Source organism: Pogona vitticeps, chromosome 3 (genome assembly GCF_051106095.1).
Source record: "Pogona vitticeps strain Pit_001003342236 chromosome 3, PviZW2.1, whole genome shotgun sequence".
Lineage (NCBI taxonomy): Eukaryota > Metazoa > Chordata > Lepidosauria > Squamata > Agamidae > Pogona > Pogona vitticeps.
Genome location: NC_135785.1, coordinates 137,221,776 through 137,248,543, shown reverse-complemented (window position 1 = coordinate 137,248,543; position 26,768 = coordinate 137,221,776). Strand labels below are relative to the sequence as shown.

Here is a 26,768-nt window from a genome sequence, read left to right as displayed (position 1 = left end):
TGGTCCAAGCTCAAAAAACATGGCAGTGATGCCAATATGCTGAAATTGCAGTCCATAAGCTATTATGCCAATGTCAGGTGAACTTTTTAAAAGGTAAGACATCAAGAAAATTACTAGTGTAATCATGGTAATTTTTTCTAGTCATAGCTTTTTAATTGCATCTGTAAATTAAATATAATGATGGACAGGAGGTAATTAATGCCTAGTGATCATTATGTGTAGCTTAATAGATTCCCCCACACACCAACATCTGGCAACACTGCATTGTATTAATGCACAATCACTGGCAACCAGAGGTTTTTTTAAAGAATTCACTCTATATTTGTCAGTGATGTTTTCTTGACAAGCCATTTGTATATTCATATTTCTTGCAACATGAAAGTTATGTGACCAGAAACCTTGACTAGTCTTTTGATTGATTTATTTGAAATATTTATTTATCAGTTTTCTGCCCAGCAGAACTCCCAAAATGATTTACAATAGATTAGAATTGTGAGAAAACAGATTTAAAGCATTATCTGAAAGCTTGTTGTTTTTTTAAAAAAAATCCTGAAGGTTGCAGGACCTGCAAAGCAACGCTACTTTAGCTGATTGTCAGAAGCACAAAAGAGATGGTCAGCCATGTGGGAAGGAGTTACATGCTAGTCTTTTAGATGGATTAAGTCATCTTTCATGCAGCAAGGTCTCTGGAAAAGATCTCATATTCAGATGGGTCCATACAGGAGGAAGTGGCCCTTCAGATAGCTTGGCCTCAAACTATTTAAGAAAGCATAACTGAAACAATATTGAGTTAGGATGTAAATTTGTTGTAGATCAGTCCTTCCTCATCTTTTTTTGAGTTGTATCCCCCTTTTCTAATAGCCAAGTAGCCTGCGACACCCCCCCTACCACATCTGAAAGAGACATTTTATCTGGTAAATAAGAGTATATTTTTTTCAGGCTATAATTCTAACTTAATAATTAATATTAATATAATCATAGATAATTATGGAGGGGGCTGTAAATCTGCCTCTACCGGATAAAATTTGAGAAGGAAAAAAGTCAGATTTGATTTTGAATCTAATTAGATTTTGAACCTAATTTATTCTTTTGGTTATGGAAACAACTCTCCTTTCATGTCTCCTCCCCAAAAAAGCCCCCTCAGTGAAGAGCCCCTCCCCCTCAAGCCCAAATAAATAACCCCCCACTGGCCCCACCCCATGTTCCACCCCTCCCCAGTTCTCCTCTCTCACCTTATTGTGCCTCTTGCCTTTCTTCTCCGTGATTGAGGGCCAGGTCCTTCTCCCTTCACTGCATCTCCATCACTGCAACAGGAAAAACTGGAGACTCAGGTGGAGTAAAAGGTGCCACTGCCATGGTGGCAAACTTTCAGTCCTGCTGCCATCTTGAGTGTCAGCATTCCCGGCATGCATCATGAGCTTGCCTTATTCAGACCTCTTTGAGCCAGGCTAATTTTGAGGGGAACACACATTTGCGCTGTTATTCAAGATGTATACTCAGTGCTTTACATTGTAGCCAAGTGTCATTTCTTCAGTGTTGTCACATGAAAAGATATACTAAAATATTTATGAAATGTAAGGAGGTGTAGTCACTTCTGTGATATACTGTATCTGTGGACCCAGTGGATTAAAATAAAATAGCATTGTGTGTACCTTATTTAATATAATAAATCTAAAAATAATTGCAACTAAAAATAACCAGGGTTCCCCCCCCCCCAGAAAACACTTTGTGACCCCTTTGGGACTCCCAGCCCCCTGGTTGAGAACCTGTGCCCTAGATGGATGTCATGTGGTACCTAAAGCACACATTAAACCAATAGTCTTCCACATTTTACATCTGCTCTAGCTTCTGAACACTTTGCAGAGGTATCTCCATGTATAATGTGTTGCTGTGTTCTAACAGAGAGGAAATTAGAGTACGTATCAGTATGGATGCATCTGCCTTCCTGAGACTGCAGGTGCTTAGATCCTACTGTCATATATACACAGGGAATTTGTAATTCACACTTCATCTATCTGCTGCAAGACATACTGGTACACTACTGATATATCTGTGGCAAATAGAATGGTCATATAAATGATGAAACTCTTCTTGAAGAAGGAAGTGCAGAACATTAATGAGAGATATGTGAGGCCTAAAATTAATGCACTTAGGTTACTTCTATTGTTTTGTCTTTTCATTTTCACACAAAAAAGAATCCTTGTTTTTTGTAAGACCTCTGTCACCCCTCACTCTGCTTGTAATACTGTTCTTTTATCTGAGTTTTAAATGGAAGATGGCAAACATATACCAGTGAATTTTGAATCCCCCCCCCAAAAAATGGCATTGGGAACAGCTGTATAAATCTTGATCATAAAGTTGAAGTCTGAGAGATGTGAGCAACATCAGCTTTTTGCCTCCTGTGTGGAAAAGAAGCTCCTACTCATGAGTTCCTTCTTCTGAAGCAGTTATGGATACCTGCTCCTTTTCATCATCACTTATCATCCTGCCTACAGGCCCTGTGGAAAAATCACTCTGCTTTTCATATCTGTGATCTGTCAAAGTCAAAGATCAAACCAGGAGCCTGACTGCCTTCTCTGTGTACTTTGTCAACCTGTGAAGTCTGAGATAAGATGACTTCTACAAACATTAAGTTCTATGATATATTCCACAGAGAGATAACACCTTAAGTCCCAAAGTATCATCATTTTTATTTGCTTCCATCTGTCAACCTAAGACATGTTGCAGATCAGAAATCTTTGTGATATGAGAAATATTTGATTTCATCGTATTGAAGTTAAGTTGCCGCAATTTGCTTTAAAATATCTTGGCAGTCTCCCCTTCTTGCACTCCTGAAGATAAACAACATAGGATTCTTTTGCAGTGAGGGAGGGGGAAATTGCCTCTTATTTAATGGAGCCATACACACACACACACACACACACAATCTTGAACAATCCACAGATACATTTATATAGTGTCAGGTACTTAAAATTAATGGTTGCCAAGAATTTTAGGCAGGCCAGTTTCCAGCAGAAGTTCAGCCTAAAGTAGTCTGGAAGTTTGTGGTTTCACAATACAGAAACAAGGTCTCATAGGCCCCTCAACGACCAGATGGTCAGAGCACCAGTACTGTAGAGGAAAAGGAGAGAATCTGTAAGCATTATGTTAGATTCTTCTGTCAAAGTAAGCCTCTGCTCCCCAGATGAGAAGGTCTCTAGGACAGGTTGCATGAACCTAAGCTGGAACAGTCTTTATTGCCTTTCTGTGGCCATCCCTTTTAGTTTGTTTGAGCCCTCACAGGAATCTTTTCAGCATGGTCCCACCTGTGATACTCCCAGTCCTTGGTTTCACCCCACTTGTCTGTATGTGTTTGAATGACTGAGTAATGCATCACATCAATTAGAAGCCCTCCCATTGTAACAGGAGGGATGCATGCAGGGGAAAGCCCTGCGTGTGACAATGAAGCTCACTGAAGGTGGGCTGCAATGTAATCTCACACCTGCATGCACATCTTCACAAGAACCCAATAACTGAAAGAGGGTCACTCAGTGTCAGAAATGGATTTTCTCTTCATGGCAATGGTGTACTGCTTTTCATATGAATAAACTGTTTTTATTTACCACTAAAGGGAAAAATGGAACACTGAGTATGATGTGAGTGAAGGAGAGAGAAATCTGAACATTACTTCTGGTAACAATCACCAAATGTCAATATTATTTCAACCTATGGTTTTCATTTGCTTAGCTCTATTCTGGGTTCAGTTTCTTCTCTGTGTTGAAATGAGGCAGAATTGGGAACTAGTTTCTAAATAGCCTTTTCCCTCAAATGGTGTTCACTCCCACTCCTTGGGGAGAGTTCTACAACATGTTCAAACCCTCCCCGGCAGGATAATTCTGCAACGTGTGTACCTCAACAGAAAATAACCTGTCCTTTATAGCCAACAATAAGGTAGGGCCCCTGCTGATTGTCTGAATGGTTTGGAGGACTGATTGGGTCAAAGGTATTTCCTGAAAATACCTCTGCACCCACTAATCCTTTCTCTTCTAACTTAACATTTGTGGATCCAAGATAAGAACTGAAATTGGAAAAGTTTTTATACTCCCAGCTCCTAGAATACCCCTACCAAGCATGGCAGAAAAGCACTTGCTGTCTTGCTCTGGAAGTGAGAATTCTAATACTGGAAAATCATATACTGGCTGACTTGCTATTAGAGATTGGCATGAACCAGAACACGTGGCTTGTGATGGTTTGTGGCTACCCACGAACCATCACAAACTCCTTGAAAACTGGATTGGTTTGTGGTTTGTTTTTTGGGGTTCATGCTGAGGGGACTGCCCACCTGCCCCTTCCCACTGCCCCCATCACCTTGCCTGGGTTCCTGGAAGAGGAGCCAGTCCACTGTCTCTGACAATGGCTGTGGTGATGGCTGCAGAGGAGGCAGAAAACCAGGTAGGGCAGTGACGGGGGCAATGGGAAGGGGCAGGCAGGCATCCGTTTTGCCAAAGCAAAATGAAGCACAGAGGGAGAAAAAAAGTTTGACACTTTCTTTCACTTAGGCAAAGCAGGATCCCTGAACTAAGCAATGAATTGAACCACAAACCAGCACGATTCATTGTTGTTTTCTGATTCATGGTGTGGTTTGTTCCTAGCTCTACTTGCTATGTCAAGAGAACTTATTTATTCTCTACAGAAATGGAGACAATAGTGAGAAGTTTTCGCATTCCTACACTTTTGTCTTCAAGTCAATTTAGCATAAGTTTCTAGGATGCCTCCAAAATAATGAGCTTCATGTCTAGAGTCTATGAATTGAGAAAGTTTGAAGTAATGGACTTAACAAATGTGAGTGAAGCACTTGGTAAGCTATATGTAGCACATGATGTACTAAGTTAGCCATATTATCTTTGACAATCCGTGTCCACTTTCTGCTTTTCCATGTTGGCTTCATTTATCTAAGCTGACAGCTGTGGTGTCTGTGGTATTAGTAGATGTATGGCTGCCTTCTAGAATCATAGCATGTTACAAAACCTTATCCTCAAAGGGCAGTCCTGATGCTGCTGCTACTTTTTTGCGCTCTCAGGAGAAGGCATGACTGATGACTCAGAATTAATTGTAACCCAGCGAGGTGTCAGTGACAGATATCCATTACATGCGCTAGTACTTGTGTGCAAGAGGCAATTTTCTAATGCGCTATTCCCCCTCCAGCAGTTCTCAATTGAGACTCTGCAGGGGGAGAGCTCTTTCACAAAGAATTGTGTAAGCATCTATGTCTCTGGCTTATTTTACTAGTATTTGTATCTCATTAAGGCTGAGTACAGAGGTTTGCATTCTTGTGTTTGATTTTTATGCTTGTTTGTACTCTTGCCACTCCTTGGTCCACACAGAGTCATTGGTTATAAAGGTGACGTAAGAGAGATGCTTGAATGATGATCCCTTACCATCTACTGAGAAGACTGAGAAAGCAGGGAATGAAAAGGTAAATTTTAGCTGAAAGGATAAAAGCAATGAGGGAGGTCATTGCCATGGGAATAAGAGAAGTTAGGGCAGATATTTCCTCAATATTATTGGTATTCCTCTTAAAGCACCAAAATGCTAAAAGCACAATACAAATATCCTGTTTGTAGCACAAATGTAGAGTTAATGATTAATTTCCACATTAACGGTCAAACTGCAATGGATGGATACTAGCACAATCAGAGACAATGTCTCTTTTCACTCCTCTAAGTGCCTTGAATGAAGTGGAGGCTGTAAGCATGATAGGTACACGAAATGTGATACTTAATGTGGTACTTTCATCAATTCAGACCACTCCACATACATTATCTCTGTAATTCACACAATAAACCTGATAGGTGGGTGGTATTATTGTTGCAGATAGGGGGATGTTTGTTTAAGAGACAACAGCTTGCCAAAAGCATCCTGATACATTTGTGCCTGAAGAAAGTTTTGAGTGAACAGCTTTCTCACTGTTTGGTCCTTTTAACCAGCTACTAGTTATCCTTATATTGGAAGAAATTTGGAACCAACAAATGCTGGCTAGTGTGCTGGAGGCTGCTTTATGGAGTCCTAGCAATTAGTCTGGTTGGTTTGGCAATGAATCGGTATTTTTCCTTTAGTGTCACATAACATTCTACTAACTCGTTGTGATCTTGTCTCTGTTGAGTCTGTCTGCTTCAAAAGTTTAAAACATTTAGAAGGAGAAACACCTCTCTTTAAGTGAACAATTTTGTAAGTAAAGTGTTTGAAACCAGAGGTTAATCATAACATACAGGGAGGGCCACATCCCATTAGATAAAAACCTGCTACCTTTACACGAGGGCTGTGGCCTCCTAGATTGCTAAGGTCAGGCGCTGTGTTAAAGAAAGCCAACAGAACAGAATACTAAGGGGATTGTCACTGGCTCTTGTATTTTTCCCCATTAAAGATCAATGGGAAGTTTCCTACCTCCTTATCCCATGTGAATCTTCATCTCTGCTTGAGTGAGTGACATCAAGAAAAGCACAAATGTAAGGATAGGTAATGCTTTATTAGACCACAAAAAATTGATAAAATCCACTTCTTCAAGTTTGTACACCAACATTTTATGCACAGTGCAGAAAAAAATGTAAATAAGAGTCTCAAAAATTCATAGCCCAGAAGCCACTGGCAATGGTGCGGCTAAAAAATATTGTAAATAAATAAATAAATAAATAGCAGATGTTTGTGTCAGATCTGCTTCAGGAGAATTCAAATGATGACTACAAACTGTCCCTGGGTGTGCATGGTCACAAGTAGAGATGGGCACAAACCTGGAAAATTGTGGTTCAAGATAGTTCAGTTAGTGTTGATGGTGGTGCAGCTTTCATTCCAGGAGCCCAGGTAGTGCCTCTATGCACGCACCCGACCTCCAGCTGATGGTCTGATCACCTGGGTGATGGGTGCATGTGCAGAAGGCAGCAATGGCTTCTCTTCCAGGAGCTTGGGTGCGGTTTCTGTGCATGTGGCCAATCCCCAGCTGATCAGCTGCATGGTGGGCACATGCACAGAGGCAACAAGCCCAGCTCCTGAAGGAAAGCTGGCCTGCTTTCTCTAACAATGACTGCAGTGGTGAAGGCAGCAGCGACAGAGGAAGCAGTAGGACCAGGTAGGAGGTGATGGGGCATTGGGGAGCAAAATGAAGTACCAAGGGGAAAAACGTTTGTCACTTTGTTTTGCTGGGTTGTAAACTGAACCACAAATGAGCCAAATTGGTCAATTTCTCTGGTTCATGCCCATCTGTAGCCTCAAGCACCACCTTTGGCCACATGGTTGGCATTTTCCACTCAGATCTTCTAACAAAAGTTTACCAATTACTCTGTAATCACCTGCACACACACACACTTGTGCAATCATCAGGACCACAGGACTTTTCCTAATTTTTTTCTGGACCAGGAAAAGCATAAGCAAAGACTAGCTCCTATAAGCAGAGCTATTCAGGGAAGCTTTGGGGAGGCTTTCCCCAAGTAGCTGGGACACTAGAAGGAAGGAAGAGAGGAATATTGTACTATTGTAGTATGTTCCTAAAATCATTTCACTGCCTGTTTGGGGTTGTTGTTTATACGTATGTGGAATAGGCAAATGTCTGTATTACTGTACAATGTATGTTTATTTTGTTGTACACCATCCAGAATAGTGGATTTGCTAGATGGGTGGTTGTTGCGCACCCCCAGTGTCCTCTATTTGTTTTCCCACTCACAGGTTCACCTTCAGGCACAACTTGTTCTTTTCACCCTTTTTCGCTTCCACCAGAGGGTATTACCCTCACTGTACCAATTATGAATCTCAGACTATTGCTGCCAAATATAACAAGGTTTATTTATGGTTTGGTAGGTAAATCACAGAAGTAAAATCACAGATGTTCTTTTACTATTCATTTAATAAATATGGATTTGATTACATCTAAGCTTGCATGTATCCATATACTTTAATCAAGGTTTTAATATATTCTTACAGTCTATGTATCTCTTATTACTTTTAACTCTTTTTTTTACACACCGACTTTCGAATCTCTTATCTAACCACTTCCCAATATTCCCCCTAACTGTCTCTCTGTCTCTCCCAGTTGTGGTTGACGCTGCCCCTCCTGTCCTCTCATAGGCTCCTGCACTAGAGCTCTAAAATGACCGACTGGAGTAACATGTGGGCTGTCTGCCACAGTGGTATTTAAACTGAATGAATGAAGGACACATGAAACCCTAAACGGTTTAAGACCTCAATATTTGGCAGAATGCCTTCTCCCACCTACATCTATCCAAATCACTTGCTCTAGCCAGGAGGGTCAGCTGAGGGGCCTAACACTGAGGGAGGCCTGGAGAGAAAGAACAAGAAACCAGGCCTTCTCAGCAATGGCCCCTCATCTTTAGAACTGTCTATCCCCAGAAATGTGCCTGGCTGCCTTGCTGGGTGTTTTTAAGAGCAAGCTCAAGACCTGGCTCTTTAGGCAGGTGTTCCCTCCTGTCATTATTTAATTCATTTTCGCCATCTTGAATCATACTAAGTTGTTGTTGTTGTTGTTTGTTTGTTGTTGTTGTTGTTGTTGTTATATTATACTGTTATTGTTTTATGAACTTGTTAGCCACCCAGAGTAGACTTCGGTCTAGATAGGTGGGGTATAAATTAAATGAATGAATGAATGTGTATGTGAGAGAAAGAGAGAATCTGATGAATGGTTTGGGGAAGAGAGGAGAAATCTCACAGGGCTGGCCCTGTCATTAGACAAAATAAGAGCAGACACCACAGGCAGTTGATTTTGGATGCCACAGAAGGCAGCAGATGGTTGGTTATTTGCATTGGCTGTTTAGTCAAATGGACTGTAGCACAAGGAGTTCTCTCAGGCAACACACAGCAGTGACTTCCACTTATGCAGTAGGCAAGCCTGGAAATCCACCATTACTACACAGTTGAACTGTTATGCTCTGCCAGTGTTCAGAGACAACCAGCTGCTCTTGTTACTGCATTGAGAGGGTCAGGGTGTGGGAGGGGTGGTTGTAGGATGCTTTAATTTTTATTTCTTATTGTTTTTATTGAGGTGTTCGACTTCGCTGACTTTGAGAGCTCTGCATTTTCCACTGAGTGCACAGTTAGCATGGCAGTGTGCAGTGTGGCCATCAGGAATGAAATGTCTTGGCTGACCATGGAAATCTGGTGAATAGTGGCAGAATGAGAAAAAATCTAGCGGTTTGGAAGGCAGGCAGCCAGCTAAGCCGAGAAGCACCAGAGAAGTGATGAGGAGAAAAAGAAAGCCAAAGAAATATTTTCAGTGTGGGAAAAATAGAAGAGCTCATGTAAGAGAGAAATAATGGGCAAAACACTGGAGCTCTCTGTTCTTTCCTCTTCTGCTTCCGAAATGTCACGGCCCTGTCAGTAGTATGAAATATAATTAGTCAACTCCCATAGACAGCATTTGTAATTTTCCATTGTGACTAATTACCACAATTGGTATTGATAAATACTACTTTCCTTGCAACTAATGCTACAGTCTACATATTGTGACATTTAGGGGCACATAATAAGTTGTTTAACAAATAAGATCCAGATTATGTGTATCTCACAGATGGCAAGAAGGAATGGCCACTTTGTATTGCTTACTTTTGACCTACAAACATTCATTATGGGAATGAAATTGTCCCTTTTCTCTTTTTTTAAAAAAGTTTCATTTTAGTGTTTACCCATAGCAGCCAAAAAAAAAAAAAAAAAAAAACCACCTAGATTTTTACTGCCCAGTGAGGTCAAGTAAAATTATTAGCTCAGTTGCTACAAATATTCATTTAGCTTGGCCAAAGGAACAGGAATATGTGCCTGTGCATATGCACGCTCCCTGTCCTACATGCACGCACCCCCACCTGACTGCATATACTCCCCTGAACCACCCCTGTGCACACATGGGGTTTAAGGGAATAGACTGGATAAAATGGCAAGGTGGGCTAGATGTGGCCCGTGGGCCATAGTTTGGAGACCCCTGTTCTATACAAACGGGAGTAAATCATCTTGCTAGTCCCAACTAAAGTAGGCAGTTGATGGGTCTGTTATAGCTAGAAGTAAGCAGTTGGATTCACATGCAAGTTCCCCCCCCCCAAGGATGCCTAGAAACAGACACTGGAATGTTACTGCGCAGGAGAACAAAGTGTTCTACAGGATAATTCTCCAAATGGGGCATTCAAAACAAAAAAAAAATTCTAACTTTGAGACTGGGATTCAGATCAGCACCAAATTTGGTACAGGCGTAGCAGATAGTCTGCTCTTGTCCTGTGCCACATGTGGGGAAATTTGGGGTAAGCAATTTTGAGTTACAATTTTTTAAAATGTAAACTTCCCTAAGGCAGAAATAGGTGACCATAAATGACCTCAGATTTAAAATAGCTCATATAAATTGAAAATGCCAACTTATATGAGCTATCTTGTGCTCACTACCATGCACATTTGTTGAAAAATAGCCCTGGCAATTTGTGTTATATAAGAGTGAGAAGTGGTTAACTGATGAAAAGAGGAGTTAAACTTCTGGTTTTTTCCATTGCTTGGCATCACTTTGTGAATGGTACTGAGAACAAAAGGTTATCCTGTAGACCATCTTGACTGCTACCACTGGTGTTGCCAACATTTCAGGCTGCCTTTTGTTATGTAAAGCTTGGCATCCTTTTTCCTGCTGGCAATGTGGGCATGATATTGTTCATCAGTATTGAGCTGTTCCCTGACATTTTGAATCATGGATAGAGAAGCACAATATCCCATATTCATAAACCTGAGTTTTTTAAAAGAATTGAATCTATAGCTAGCATCCAACCATGCCATTGTGCAGATGATATTGCATGCAGACACCTAGTCTACATGATGCAGGAGGGGAATCTAGTGCAGCTATCAATCGTGTAGTGTGTTCTGAAGCCAAATGTACAACTGATTGGCTGAACATTTGCAAAGCTATTTGCAGAACAAATTATAGAACTGATTAAGAATTGGTGGCACTAGTAACATAATACATAGGGACCAAAAGAATAAATTGTGCAACTGGGAAAAGCAGCAGAATTCTACTAAGGAGTATCATTAATTAATTTAAACCACTCTAAAATAAATAGGAATACCCTGGAATGTTCCTTCAGCCGGTACAAATGGTAGAGATCTGGCTCACTTTTGCCTAATGCTAATTTAACTTAAAAATAAAACTGGAACTGAATTCCTAACCTTCAGAAACATTAATTCTTGTTTTAAAAGACTAAAATGTGGAAATTATTAACATTAGCTTCCTTAGTTAAAAAAAGATAAAAGCAGATAAAAATAAGATAAGAATAGATTAAATTGTACCACTTTATTTGGTTGTTAAAGTGGAAATTTAATTCACTTTGCAATTGAAACAAATGCAGCTAGATTTATTATTATGAAGAAAAATATGATTTTCTGCTAATTGAATAGCTACAGTAAAATACAACATACTGTAAAAGAATATCCTCTCTCCTCTGTTATTGAGTGTTGCCTTTCCATTTGTGGATTCTGTGACCTCAATTAGAAGTTGGATGTAATGAATTAATAACCAATTTTTTAAAAATGGAATACTTCAAGAAAAAATGTCTATTATTTTTAATTACTTAATATCATACAGCAAGTGTTGCACACCAACATAGTTTGTAAATAATACTTGCAGCGGTACTGTAATAATCCTATTCTTCTCTTCTCTCAGAATTATGGTTATGTGAGGAGGGGTGACTTTGTTGTGGGAAGATAGTGCCTGGGTCAATTTTTGGGCTCAGATTTATATAGCAACAGAAGCAAAATCAGGCTCTCAGCTCCCAAAAGTCCATTTCCCTAGGCAACCTGGAGTGTTCCCACTTTAGCTGTGAATACCGGATTAGCATTGTTTAAAGTACCGAGTAAGGTTTTTAAGCTTTTCATTGAACATGGTCCCGGGAACAGTACTTTTTCCCTGCCTATTTTGCACAGTTAATTTTAGGGGATCACCAGTAATGAGAAGATTAACATGAAGCAGAATAAAAGGGCTGTTTCAGTACAATGTTGTTTCTGCACAACCCTGTGTATGGTGTGTGTTTGTTTGTTTGTTTTTTAAGAAGTAAGTAAACTTGAATTCCCCTGGATGGTTATGTACATTGGAAGTGAAGACTGGAGCAGAAAATATTTTTAAAAGATGTGGTAAAGAAATTAATATTAAGAAAATGAATGTGCTTAATCTAAGTTCTATGAAATTATAAGGGGAAATACCTGTATCTGCATACAGTATCTTTTGGATTCATCTCATTGCAGAGACATCAGAAACAACCTATCACCACAATTTTTAAATTAAATGCAAATAAATCTGTCCACTTCAAAATATGTACCTTAGAATTATGTACACAAGCACACTTTAGCTAATAGGAAAAGTGCATACAAGATATGCACAGTAGGAAAATATGGAAAAACAAAATTTTCTGTATCAGCTTTAAAAAATGATAGTTTTGGGATGCTGTCTGGTTATACAAGTAATCGGTCTAAACCTGAAGTTATGTCTGTTGGGGCTACTATTTCACCCTGGATTGTTGGCAAATTTATTGGTGTTCAGAAGTGATCAGATAGTTATGCTAAGGAAGTGCACTGCCCTGACCCAGCCCATGACTGAATAAGTGCCCACAGATTAGAACACAACCTGCCCTATTCCCATTTGAGGCACTCAGTGCGAGTCCTTGTCCCAGTTTGGAACAGTGTTTGTGTTTACAGATCTCCAGGAAAAACTCAATTCCTGAAACAAAGACATGCAATTGTCTATGACTTTAGGATGTGGGTGGGTTACAGACCACCGCTGAAACAACTTCAAGCAGGATTATTTGCCTACCTCCTGCCTAGAGGACAAAAGAAAAGAGAAGCAGGAGACAGCTATTATGAAGTTCAGCACTGCACCACCTTACTAGAATAAGAAGGAAAAGGAGAAGAAGGAGAAGGAGAAGGAGGAGGAGGAGGAGGAGGAGGAGGAGAAGGAGGAGAAGAAGAAGAAGAAGAAGAAGAAAAGCAAAACGTTTGCATCCTGAAATGAACCACCCAGAATCTAAACAGGAATGCAGGTCTTCATCTCCACACCCTTGCACATTCACTGCTAATGGTGTAAATACATTTTTAGGAAGAAGGTTTGTTGGGCAGGGGAGAAAAAATAAGGATGCTGTATAAAGACAATATACTACATTGAGGGAAGTATTGCAGTATCTGACTGGATAGCTTGTGAGATGCGTACCTGGCTGCAAAGTCAGAGGTGATTCTCCAGTGTATTTCCTAGGAGAAGAGACTGGGAAGGCTGTACAGTCTCAGAGCGCCCCCAGAAGAAGTGAATAGTGTGGTCGTGTTCTTATTTTGTCAAGGATCATAATGCGATATAGCTGTCACAAACATGTGGAGTACATCTGGTCATTTTGAAGGATACTATGATCGGCTGGATGACGTGTCCTAATGAACTATTATGATTTAAAATAAGAAATCATGGTTTATGGTTTACATTTAAAGTAATCTTTTCCTCTTTTTATGTATTGTGTATTGTAAAGGCCTTTGTCAGAAACAATAAAGTATTTTATATCAGAGTAATAAATATCACTTCTGCATATTCACAATTGTAACATATTCTAATTTATGGATGTGAAAACTACTCAATCTCATTTTTATAGTTTCCAAAAACCTCATCTATATTTTCTTCTTTTCTCTCTTTTGTCATGAATTGCAAGATTGTAAGTATGTGTGCTTGGTTTTGGGTGGATGTGTTATACATAGAAATATATGTTATTTTTTTAATATTTTCCCAATTGTGAACATGCTGTAGTTGGCATCAGTTGGACAGTGAAGTGGCTTTCTGTGGGTTGACCCATTATAATGACTTGATTGAAGACAATATAAAAATGAAGGGTGGGGACAATCTCACGGATTAAAGGCTTACTAGGTTGTTGTATCAGAAGGAGAAAGAGAAGGACTTAGTTAAGCTTCTTGAGGCATAACTGTCATATTTATGCTGTTATGTTGTCAAGAGCCAGGTCTTGTCTTTTTGATAGTTCCAGGGTTCAGAGCCAAAGTGGGTCAGCTAAACAACGAAAGGAGGCAGGAAGTGACACATCACCAAAGCCTTAACCCTGGATTCTGTTGAGCCACACAGGAATGTGAGATAGAGGTACAGTATTGTGTCTTATGGTGTACACACACACTCATTTTCTACTGCTACCCAATCACTTCTATCAAACAGGTCTTGAAGTTTATTGCAGATATTGTTCAACGAATGAATAGCCACCAGAAATCTGCGACCAAATGTCCTGGGTAGTGTATTTTTATAGGGGCTCTACAATATTTGCAAATGTGCATTGGTCACAGTTCCACTTGATAGCAGCAGGTGTACATATAAAGTGTGGTGTGTGCAGTGGGCCAGAGATGAATAAAACCAGTGTGTTAAACTGTCATGGTCCTGAAGCAGTAAGAAATTGTTGGACTAGCATGATCCAAACAAACAGTTGCTTGCCTCCTTCAAGCCAGAGTATCTTAGCACTCGTATATTATGTCACAATTGGATTGTATAACTTTTGCAAGTTTCTGTAGCTTAAAGTAGAGTAAAAAAGTTTGCATGTACAATGCATAAAATGATTTATATGTTATTTTAATACTACATGTGCAGGCAATGAGGGTGACATAACTCTAAGAAAATAGTGCATGTCAAGAAAGATAAGTTTAGGAGCAGCCTTTTAAATATTCATAATATCTAATAATAAAGCCAGTATTTTCCTGAAATCTCATCTTCTGTGAGAAATAGGACATAATGGCTCCCTATCTGAACAAAGTGAGGACTGTTCTCCAAGAAAAAAATAGTTTTTTCTGAAAACTGCTAAGATTAGAAGACACTAGCATTTGGGAGATGAATGGGACACTGCTTCCCGAGTCTAATACAGGTCCTTGACCCATGGTACTATAGTTATATTTCCTCATTCTAATCAAAGCAAAGTGTACAAAAGTGTGCTGCTTATATACCTCCCCATAGCACTTAAATCACTGTGCTGTGTGGGAGCCTTGCCCCATCCACATGTGGGGGGCTTCAGCCAAAACTGGAACTAAATGGACAGCAACACCAGCTGCTAGTGTGCAGCCCCGATGGAGCTCTGCGTGTACACACACACACACACACAGCTTAGAGGGAATGTAGCTCTGGGCAGTTTACAATTCTATTATACAGGCTTCACATTGCCCCTCCTCAACACAGGAAAGCAGTTTACTGCCTCTGGAAGTATGGAAGGTGGAGGCAACCTCAAGCCTGAACCGACTGGAATCAAACTCAAGTTGTGAGCAGAATCTTGACTCCAGCACTGCAGTTTAAACATTGCACCACAAAGCTCCTCCAAAGAAACATCCCAAGTTCCCCTAAAATTTCCATCTTTCTCTGAATGTCTGTTAGAGGGCCTCCCAACATGACTGGAAACTTTCAAGTTTACAAGTGGCTAGTGTGAGAACGTAAGAGTCATGTTGGATCATGGTTAATTGCTCTTGATAGCCATTCTCCTTTGTGTAGTTTTCTAATCCACTTTTAAAGTCATGTCGGATGGTGACCAGCCATCACTATGACTTAAATAAACTTTACCCAGTATCCTTGCTTCAGGCCTGACTATGGGACAAAAACTGCTTGGGTTGCCTTGGTGGACAGCCTATGATGGTAACTCGACAGGGGGAATGTGTCCCTGTTGATTCTGCTAGGACCTCTCAGTGACTTTTGATATAATCAACCATGGTATCCTTCTGGGCTGTCTCTCTGGGATGGGAACTGGAAGCACTTTTTTAACATAGGCTATGGTCCTTCTTGGAGGGGAGAAGCCAGAGGTTGATGCTAGGCGACTCCTGTTTGACACCCTGGTTGCTGGCCTGTGTTGTCCCTCAGGATTCTGTTTTGTCTCCTATGCTATTTAACATCTACATGAAACTGCCAGGAGAGGTCCAGAGTTTTGGGATTTTGTGTCACTGGTATGTGGAAGACACCCAAATCTATCTCTCCCTTCTACCTAAATCTGAGAAATATGTTTCAGTTCTAGATCAGTATCTGCTGTCAGCAATCGACTGAATGAAGGTGAATAAACTGAAACTTAATCCATACAAGACAGGGGTACTCCTCACCTGTCAAAAGAGAGATCAAAGAATAGGGTTGCAGCCTGTGCTCTATGGGGAAACACTTCTTCCTAAAACACAGGTGTGCAGCTTAGGGGTGCTCTTCAATTTGTCTCTGAGCCTGGATGTCCAGGTTTTGGTGATGACCAGGAGAGCCTTTGTTATTGTTTAAGTAATGTCTGACTCTTTGTGACCCCATGGACCAGCGCACACCAGGCCCTCCTGTCTTCCGCTGTCTCCTGGAGTTTGGTCAAATTCATGTTGGTAGCTTCGATGACACTGTCCAACCATCTCGTCCTCTGTCGTCCTCTTCTCCTTTTGCCTTCACACTTTCCCAACATCAGGGTCTTTTCCAAGGAGTCTTCTCTTCTCATGAGATGGCCAAATTAATGGAGCCTCAGCTTCAGGATCTGTCCTTCCAGTCAGCACTATTGGTTGATTTCCTTCAGAATGGAAAGGTTTGATCTTTTTGCAGTCCAGGGGACTCTCAGGAGTTTCCTCCAGCATCACAATTCAAAAGGCCTTCCTTATGGTCCAGTTCTCATGGATCACTGCCTTGTCGTGGTGAAGGGGCTTGAGTAACTCAGAGCAGCTATGAGGTATGCCATGCAGATCCACCCAAGATGGACAGGTCACAGTGGAGAGTTCTGACTAAACGTGATCCATCTGGAGCATTCACAGAGGGAAACCTTTTCTCCAATATCCATTTTGAGGAGCAGTGACCAGAAAGAACTTTGAATAGTATCCCTTGTAAGGCTTCCCCACCTATTTATATAAAGACAGTATGTTATTGGCTGTTTTAAGTTTTTCATTTCTTTTCTCGGGATTCCCAGCAGACTTAATCTCTTCATCACACCCTCCATCAGAACCCAAAGAGTCCTTTCCTAATCCATCATGAACACTTCAGGTCTCTAAGTAAAATATGTAAAGTTAGGATCTTTTATCCTACTATGCATTTTTTAAATACTTGCTCACATTGAACTCCAATTGCCATGCACTTCTCCAGTTGGAGCCCTTTCTTATCTTGTTTGTTTGTGTGTTTGTTTTAATCACCATAACTAATTTAGTGTTGTCAGCAGAACTGCCTATCATGCTGTCACTTCTAACCCTAAACCATTTATGTAACTTCAGGATCAAATTATATGTTACAACAAGTGTATAACATCTGAGATCAGGATTACAAGTACAAGTGACAGATATGGGAAGTTTGTTTCCTTCCTAGTCATGCATCCCATCACTTCCCAAGCAGTGGTTAGAGGTGCTAGAAACACCCTCTAGTTGATAAAAGAGGGCTTCTATACTTTTAGGAAACTACATGCTATGCTTTAAGTGTAATAAATCATTTGATTCTCAATCTCTGTGATTTGCTTTCTGAACTATATCATGATGAAGAACTTCCAGATTAATATATGAATAGAATTAAGTTATCTGCCAGCTTTTCCATCTGCCAAAGTTCAGCATATAGACACAAGCAGTTACCTGGCAAACAAATGAACTATGAAGTAAGGAAAAAAAATATGTTTAAATGGTTTTGAAAGCCAAAAACGTGACATAATTCACTGCACTGCATATTGGCATGGTGAGCTTATTGTGCTCATGCTGTTTCTTTGTCCCTTGTGATAAGAGTGTTAAATTGATGCCTTAATCATGTGTGGGTGAGTATGCACATATGCATGTGTGCAGGGGTGTGTGTATATAAGTACATGTGTTTGCCTTTGAATCAGTCTGGAATACTTGATATTAAGGCGTACTGAGAGTTAGTTTTTTTTTTCTTTCTGAAATGTTATCATATATCCCAAATAGTGAAAGAGTTTGCTCTGCACATCCTTTAATCCTTGCCATTCTATCTGGTGAGGCAAAAGAAAAGAAAAGAAAAGAAAAGAAAAGAAAAGAAATACCTCAAATCTCATTTAATCTTAAACCCATGTAATACTGATGCTGCAGCAGAGCAGTAAATAAGAGGACTTATTTAATAAGCTTTAATAAGCAATCAAATTCTTCTCAGAATCAGTTTAGGTAGCAACATGTGAATAGTCAGGAGACTTCAGGCAAATTATGATTAACACAATGTGAAGTTCATCCTTTTGTAGGGTTGTGAAAGAAACTCTCCATTTATAGTGAAGACAGACACTCTTGACACTTTGAAACAGCCTGTCAAAAATTCTCAAGTCCTTGCTTCCAAATACCAAGCATGTATTTCCCACTGTGTTTTGCACAATTTGCACAAAAGATTTCTAGCACGTATTCCCTTTCTGAAATCAAAATCACATGCACTTGAGCACCCACATGTGTATATGTGTGTGTGCGCGCACACACACACACACACACACACACAGAAAGAGAGAGAGAGAGAGAACACACAGAACAGACCGGTTATGAAAATACAAGTAGCCTTCATAATGCTTCTGTTTCAAAAATATCAAACCCCTAAAAAACCGAAAACAGAAACGTTGTGACAGATCATTGGTTGTCTGCTGGTTTTTTTGTCTTATTCTTGTACAGACTAAGACATCTACTGATCTCCTGTTAAACCTGTTGTTAGAAAGTCCGTACAACAGCAAGACTAAGATTATTACACTTTTCAGCTTTCCACAATTGCACTGTTCTTCAAACACACAAAAAACTTATCTCAGAAATATACAAATCCTAGTCCCACCATGAGGATTTTTTATTTTTTGCAATTTTGCATTTAGCATGAAAAAACGAAATAGGTTGTGGTTTCCTATAGTCCTGTCATGATTTCCCATGGCCTTGTGAAGGTATCTTTTATTTCCTGTTTTTTTCCCTCTTTTAAAGAAAGACATTAAATTGACATTTGCACATTTTCTCATCCCTCATGTGTTGAGATACCTAAAAAATTGTATCTCAACACATCAAAACACTTCCTTGGGGAAAAAAATTGTCAGCCTCCAATGCTGTGGTTCTTGCACAGAAGTTAAAAGACTTGTTCTTTTTTCATAATCATTGACACTACCCTGTATTTTGCACAGAAAAAAGTGTATTCTGCACAAAATGCATGCAACTTGCATCTTTACTGAACTCAATTGTCTTTTGTGCAAAAATAAAAATACAGTACCATGTTGTATTTCAGCTTCTCATAACAAATTAGTAACTTATTCAGACTAAAATAATGAATAAATGAAGATATTTTACAAAACCTTAAGATGTTGTTCTCTACTGAGTGCTATAGTTGTGTCAAGAAGGTGTGGACAAGGTGTTATATCCTCTACCACATGCTTTGTATTCCCACCCTATCTTTCAGTAGAACATACCGTGGACAACAGACCATCACAAAGCATGTTTCCCTCATCTGCCAGTGTATATAATCATCTGCATCATCCTCATTGAACTGCACAGCTGGAAGGGACCCTGTGGATCATCAACTCAAGGAGGCACAGTGGAGAATCAAACTCCCAGCCTCTAGCCCCGCAGCCAGATACCTAAACTACTGAATTATCTAGCAGCTCCTATGGGTTTATTAACTTGTGTGTGGCCATTATTCATGTGGCTAGTGCTACTAAACATTGTGACTGAGTAAAGTAGGTAGTTTATCACAGGAATACTAAGTCCTGTGAGGAATATGTGTGACAAGTAGTGGAGCAATAGATTAAAGTACACAAAAGTAGCAACTTTGCCCACAAGCAGGGAAACAGATACTGTATCTATCAATAGGTATTATATATTATCAACACCAGTGTATGTTTACTTCTCAAATTAGGAGGATAGAGAGAGAGAGAGAGAGAGAATCCTTGATGACTGTGGTTTCCTTCAGTTTCAGCAAAGAGGTGGTGTGCTGTGGAAGGTGGAAGCCTCAAAAAGTATTCTAGGAAAGAACATCTGTATCTATTAAAAGAAAATGATTACAGAGAAAAGAAGAGCACTAATCCAGCGTATCCTGTGCTCTTCTTCTTCGTAGTCCCAGCGTCGTGTTACGTTTCACCTCCCTGATGGCTCCCAGGAAAGCTGCAGTGACAGTGGTCTAGGAGATCATGAGCCTGTGGGTAGTGGAAACCTGATCTCACACCCTCTCCCTCTGGTTCAGCCGCAGGACGAATTCTACGATCAGGCCTCACCGGACAAGAGGACCGAAGCGGATGGCAACTCTGATCCCAACTCTGGTGAGTTCTGCTGTGATGCCTAAGCCCACCCACCCTTTCATGACCTTTCTGCTTTCGTTCCATCCTGTTGTAGCTATAGAAATGGACCTACCATGTCTGTGTGCACAAGATCTGCTCACCACATCCTTGACGGCACAGGGACTTGCATCAAATACCAGGGGTAACAAGGTGGCGTGGAACTTATTGGTGAAACAGAGAATGCATGCAAAACTAGCAGACCTACCAAAAAGACAAAAGGGGAAAAATGTTTTGTTGCAGCTCTATTACAGTTATTACCTATCACTGTATCCAGAAATAATTTATTTATTACTTATGAGATTCTTAAAGGTGGTTCTGCCAGTTGTGGAAAGGATTTCTTTTTTCACTTTTAAAGATTTCTTTTTCAGCTTATTACTAGGTCACGTGATACCTAGTGTGGGAAACATTTTCTTTTTATGTACATGGTTGCTTTGAGTAGGATCCAAAATCATGTGCATACATCAGAGTTGTAGAAAATTTCAGTAACTGAAGTATAGCCCCCTGGCATTGATGAGGTACAGCCTAGAATGCTGTAGGAAATCCCAGAATGCTTCAGGGCAGGCGGGAATGCTTCCCTCTGCTCACCATTCTTGTCAGATTTCTCTTCGCAACTTCAGATAAGCTCCGTGTTGCATCAGAGGATTGCTTCTAGTTTTATCCCCAGTCAAATATTAAGAAAGTTGGGTAAGAGACTAGTGTAAAAAAAAGACAGCTCTCTGCTGTGTATGAGGCTATTTTTGGTGTCTCTGGGATTATGGATCCTGACCCGAGAATTGTAGCTGTTGAATTCGAATGGCAGAAGTTGTCTTCTGTTATACAAATGTTGCCTTTGATAGGCAGAGACATATCAGCTGGCTTGTCATTCTAGCAAATAAGGTGGCTTTTTAAATGTCCCAAGCAATAAATACAGTAAATCTGATTAAATTCAAAGGTGTGCTAATTTGATAAAACAAGCTTCAGTGTCAAGCTGTTGAATTCTCAAAGATGTTCTGTATTTGATGAACCCGCAGGACCCTAGATCCTGAAGTAGGTGACACAGAATGCGGAAAACTGAGAGCATTTAGTGTCTTCTCTGTAGTTCATTCTTCAAGCAGATTAGCTCATGCAAAAAGGGCACTATTTTTCCAAGAAAGAAAGAAAATCAGTCAATTATAGGCTTTGTAGTAAAAATAAGATGTACTCTATTTCAAGTGCTAGATTGAGAGGTGACGGGAGGGGGGGTTGTGTTCATCTCCATGGTGAATGGGATGTCTACTCCATTCTGAAAGAATCAATTTTTAGTCTAGAGGTTTTTAAAAGACATGAATTAATAAGTATTGGAATAATAACAATTTGTGGAAATGAGAGCAGTATTCTTGAAATGGTGATAACCACATCTCAGTGGGGAAAGGTACATTGTTACCATGTTATTTAAAAAGGAAATATACAACAACCTCGGGCAACAAACCCTCCTATCTCTTTATAGAAATTGTGAGGATCTATCCAGTATTTATTTTTCAAGTGCTGGTGGTAAAGAAGATGGAAATAAAAGATCTGAAATACAGTTTTGCACTGCTTACCAGGGCAGAGAACTGAGTACTGCTTTGAATACGGTGAGAAATCCAGAAAGACTGTTCTTTTTCTTTGGGAAGGAATTATCTCCATTATTGTAGTTATTTTGTGAAGGTACTAGATGTGAGTGCTTCTGCATTAGAGAAAAGATGCCAAATTTGCCATGTAAAATGAATTAGGACATGTAATATTCATTATAAGTGATAGATTCTTTGCTAATAGAAACTATGGAAGACTAATCTGAGTGGACAGATGCTTTTGAACCACAGAAGAATACATATAGCTTCGGGAACGGAAACCTTTCGTGCTCTTGGGGATGTTGCTGCACGTTGACCCTACAATCAGTACGGAGTTACTCTCCTGGTTGTCATGCAGACTATCTGAGGAACAAGTTGGGCCTTCCTTGCATGGATTACAGGGATCACATGCAATGAATCAATACGTTCATGAAGATTCCCACAGCAATTTATTTGCCCACCTGCCCTTAGAAAAAACAGGGCTTCTGATTACATGGAGATATTCCACACAGAGAGACTGTTTCTCCTCTTCACATTTAGCTCCCCACATGTGAGATCTGGAGCACCTTGATCCTTTTGCTGACATACTAAAAAATAACCCTGTTATTGAACACTGGTTGTTTTTCTTGATATTCAACTTCACTCTTCTAGACTCACTAGTGAAATGGCATCTCTTGTGATTGTTCCACTAGTGTTAAATTTATATGCAACTTCTAGAGTTTGTCCTATAAGGTTGTTACAGTGATAGTTTGGGAAAGTTATTTTTTTTAGACTACAGTTTCCAGAATCCCTTAGCCGGCATAGTCAGTGACTGAGGAATTCTGGGGGATGTATTCCTAAGAAGTAACTTTCCAAAGCTCTAGTTGAGAAAGCTTTAACAAAGTGGTTTCTAGCTTACAAAAATGTCTCTCTCTCTGTGTACTTCCCCTCATATTGTGGTGTTGTTTTTGCTACAAAAATATAGTGCAGCTAATCCTTTGAAAAAGATCTAAGGGGCAAGGCAGTCTTTTTGTCCCCTTTGTCCATATTGTCCTGGCAGATATATGTTGTTGTGCTGTTATTGGCCTACTGCTAAGCAGGCCCTAGCCCCCTCCCCAAAATAACAGACAGACAGACAGACAGACACACACACACAAACACACACACACACACACAATTATTGGAGTAAAAACGTCCACAACCTTATTAATTACACCAGCAGTTAACCTGGCAAAGCATTGGGCTGGATCCTGTTCATCAGGGGACCCATATGTCACCAAGTGTTACCCTCATATCCACAGGATCCTTCTTGTGAGGCCACTAGGAATGGCAGATTTCCTGGAGCCATGCAGACATATGCCACTCTGTGGCTCTTCACCAACCAGGGGCAGGTGCAAACTGTCCCACCTGAGTCTCCAGAAGTTGAGTCATGGCAACTGGACTTCTTTCTTGCTAGGTTGAAATGTTTTGCAACTCATCCAAGTAGCTTCTTCAGTATGAGCAGAGTAGGTAGGAGATCCATGATATATCTTCACAGATATATGTCCCACCTGAGCTCGGACAGCCCACACACCCCTAGTTCCCATTTGGGGATCCCATACATACTATAACCTGCAGGCCCCTGCCTGCCATCCTGTAACTGCTTTGATCCAACCTAATGCTCCAAACTACCCCACTGAGTAGTGACATTAGAGGAAGAGTAATAAAATACCTAACAGTGCAACAATAGAACTTGTAAACAAAAGTGCAGTACAGTGGTGCCTTGACTTACAACCACAATCCATTCCAGAAGATGGGCGTAACTCAGAATGGTCATAAGTTGAAGCACCATTTCCCACAGGAATGCATTGGAATGCGATTAATCCATTTCAGAAGGAAAAAAAATACCAATAAATAAATAAATAATAAAATAAAAATAAAACAGTGCAAGTCCCATAGGAACACGCTGGGGCCAAAAAAACAAACACACCAAAACACATACAAAAAACCACAACAAGCCCCATAGGAATGTGCCGGGGCTGGATTTTTTTTAACCCAAAAACGAAAACAAACCAAAACAAAAAACAAAAACAAAACAAGCCCCATCAGAACGCTTCAGAGATGAAAAAGAAATTTACCAAAACAAAACAAAAAACCACAGCCAGCCCCATCGGAATGCGATGGGGCTGAGGAAAACAGCACAAAAACAACCCCCTCACACACAGCCAGCCCCATCCAAACATGAAGGGTCTGGGAAAACACACCCAAAATCACACCCACACCCACCCACAGCCAGCCCCATTGCGATGGGGCTGGGGAAAACACACACCAAAACACACAAAAAAATCACAGCACAGAAACATAACTCCCTAAACCCAAACCTACCCTGCGAAACAAAGTAAATGTACTTACTCAGCAGCAGAAAGCAGCTCCAGGCAGTCTGAAGCCTCCTCCAACACACTCACTCTAACCGTTGAGGCAAAAGAGCTACAAAGAAGCAGCCTCTTTGCCTACCAACAGTTAGGTGAAATTTGAATTCCCCACCTTTTTTCTATGCCTTTTTCCAGTTGCAACTCAAAACTCCAGCTTCAAGTCGAAGCAAAATTTTGCAGCCAGAGCTGGTCGCAACTCAAAATGGTCATAAGTTGGGATGTTTGTAAGTCGAGGCACTACTATATAACTAAAGAGAGTGGGCGGGAGGAGAAGCTGCTTGGAAGGAACTGGGGCTTTGCAGGAGCCCAGCTGTGCCTTTTGAATGCTGCTGACAGACTGGTGCAGAGGTCCCACCTTTTCCGGTCTGCCAGCCTGCCCTGCTCTTCTCAGGTAGTGCTGGACAATCCCAGCACCACCACCCTGGTGACCCTTTTTGTGAGAGATGCAGATACGGGAAGTCCTCTTGCCAGTCCCAACCACATTATGAATCCTGCACACTTGGAGGCAGCTAGCTTCCGCCCAGCAACTACATGAGAACTCGGTAAGTCTGCGTTCCCATCTTTTCTCAAACAGAGCAACCACAACCTGCTGTTCTAAACATGGCATAAAGTTTTCATATTTTGAATTAAGAAAATTTGTATAGGGACAAAAGGTACTCAAATTCATTTTTTTCTTAATGCCCTGCTCTCTCATCTTCATGGTTTTTTCCCTTCAGTTTTGTCTGTTTTAGACAATTTCTTTTTAATTTCTCTGTCTTACAAATAAGAAGTCTGCACATTTTGCTTGGAAGTGCTTTAGGGCTTCTTTGCATATCTGTGTTTTAAATTGGTATGTAAAAATTATTTTCATTTTAGGGGCCAAAAACAGTATGCCCGTGCGCGTGCGCGCACGCGCGCGCGCATGCACACACACACACACAGAGACAGAGACAGAGAGAGAGAGAGAGAGAGAGAGCTTGCAGTCAGTATATGGCCAAACCAATCCCATTGTCTCCTTTTTAAAAGCCAGCTCTCAGCCAACCTCAGTTTCTTGTATTCTTTTGGTGATGTTGTTCTTGATTTAATTGTTTTGCCCCATGGCCAGAGCAATTTGGGCAGTTGTTTCCAGGTTCACAAGAATCATTGGTTTATTTTGTATACTATCTTGTTGGTGATGCTTCCTGATACCGGCATCTCACTGCCAAAATTACATTTAGTATTCAAGTTTCAAAAGCCTACTGTGTTCTAGAATGAGTTAAATGTTCTCCGGGCTTAATGAACCAGTGCACTAGAGATGCATTGTTATATTTTCCAAGTGTTGCCAGCCTACAAAGAGACAAGAGAGTTATACAATTACCCTAGCCTAATGAAAAGGCAGGCACAGTGAGGGAAAATTCATCCAGCTAATCTTAAAGCCAGCAATCATTCATGCTGAGCGAGAAAGTGAAAGAGATTTTCAACATTAGCTTTATTATTCACACTCTGCTATCCTGTTTATTAAGATACAATTCATACTTACCTTTGTTTCTAGAATAATTACATATTACTGTACTCCAGTGATAACATCCCTGGTAACTACTTGGTGTCTGCTTTGACACCAAATAGTTACCAGGGATGTTTTCACAAATTACACCACAGTCATGATTACATGTAAATTCTATTTATTCCTAAAGTTAGGAATGTACATGTAATCATGACTGCGATGTAATTCATCCTGTTCATGCTATGTTCCCCACCACTCACAGGTATTATAGCATGTGATATGGAGGTTCCATACAGAGAACTGTATGTGTGATGGCCTAATTAAAGAAATATTATTGCCCTCCTATCAAATGATATTAATGGTTATTGGATGAAGTCACATACACCAAACAAATGTATACCCACCCTCACATGACTGCACATATAGTGTTTATGTGGTGAAGACAGGAGCTTGTACCCTTCTTCCTCCATGGAACTTCTGGGCAATTATATGCAGAGATGGAAGAAGCTGATTTTTAAGACTACAACTCCCATAACTTTGGAAGTTATAGTCCAAATAAATTAATTTTCGTCTCCTCTGAGTGTATGAACAGCACTACTGGTGTTGTTGCTAATTTGAATTAATTTGTTTGTTCTTTTATCCCACTTTCTTCCAAAACATACCTCCTGGCCTCATGTTACAGTTGCTTAGGTGGGCATCATGCAGAACGGTTCCTTCCTAGAATCATCCTGACAGGCAGGGGATGCTGAAATGGTTTGAAATGCCGATTCCATGCTTTGCTCACCTTTTTCTTGCCTGTGCTTGCAAAAGAGAGGAACAATTCCAGGCAAATCAGAGAAATTAAATATAGCTCCCTGTCCGTGTCAGTGAGATGTTAGTGCTGTTCAAGAATCTGAATTTTCAGTTGTTGAGAGGAGTGGCTGTTGAGAAAGAATGCTATGGCCCACACCTTCCAATTACATTTTTTTCTCTGTTGGCATGGAAAATCTGCAAAAGAAATGTAATTGGTTTTGGCTGAATGTGGCAACAAAGTACAGTGGGGAGCACTGCAATCAGGAGCATTGATACCACCGGGCTCGTGATTCTGCAACAGACTGTACACGCATTCAGAATATCCTCCTATTAC

At 40.4% G+C, this 26,768-nt stretch overlaps 1 protein-coding gene across 15 annotated transcripts in view; it reads left to right on the top strand.

The window, feature by feature from the left end:
- Positions 1-26,768, top strand: part of PCDH9 (protocadherin 9) — a 1,094,858-nt gene that overhangs the window by 670,166 nt on the left and 397,924 nt on the right. For 7 of the 15 annotated variants that reach the window (XM_072993180.2, XM_078390750.1, XM_078390749.1 and 4 more), the window contains one exon: positions 20,003-20,204. In XM_072993180.2, the coding sequence (XP_072849281.1) occupies positions 20,003-20,204 (202 nt within the window). Of the gene's footprint in view, positions 1-20,002; positions 20,205-21,687; positions 26,506-26,768 lie in introns of those variants that run through there. The other 8 variants (XM_072993182.2, XM_072993183.2, XM_072993190.2 and 5 more) reach the window with 3 other exon arrangements.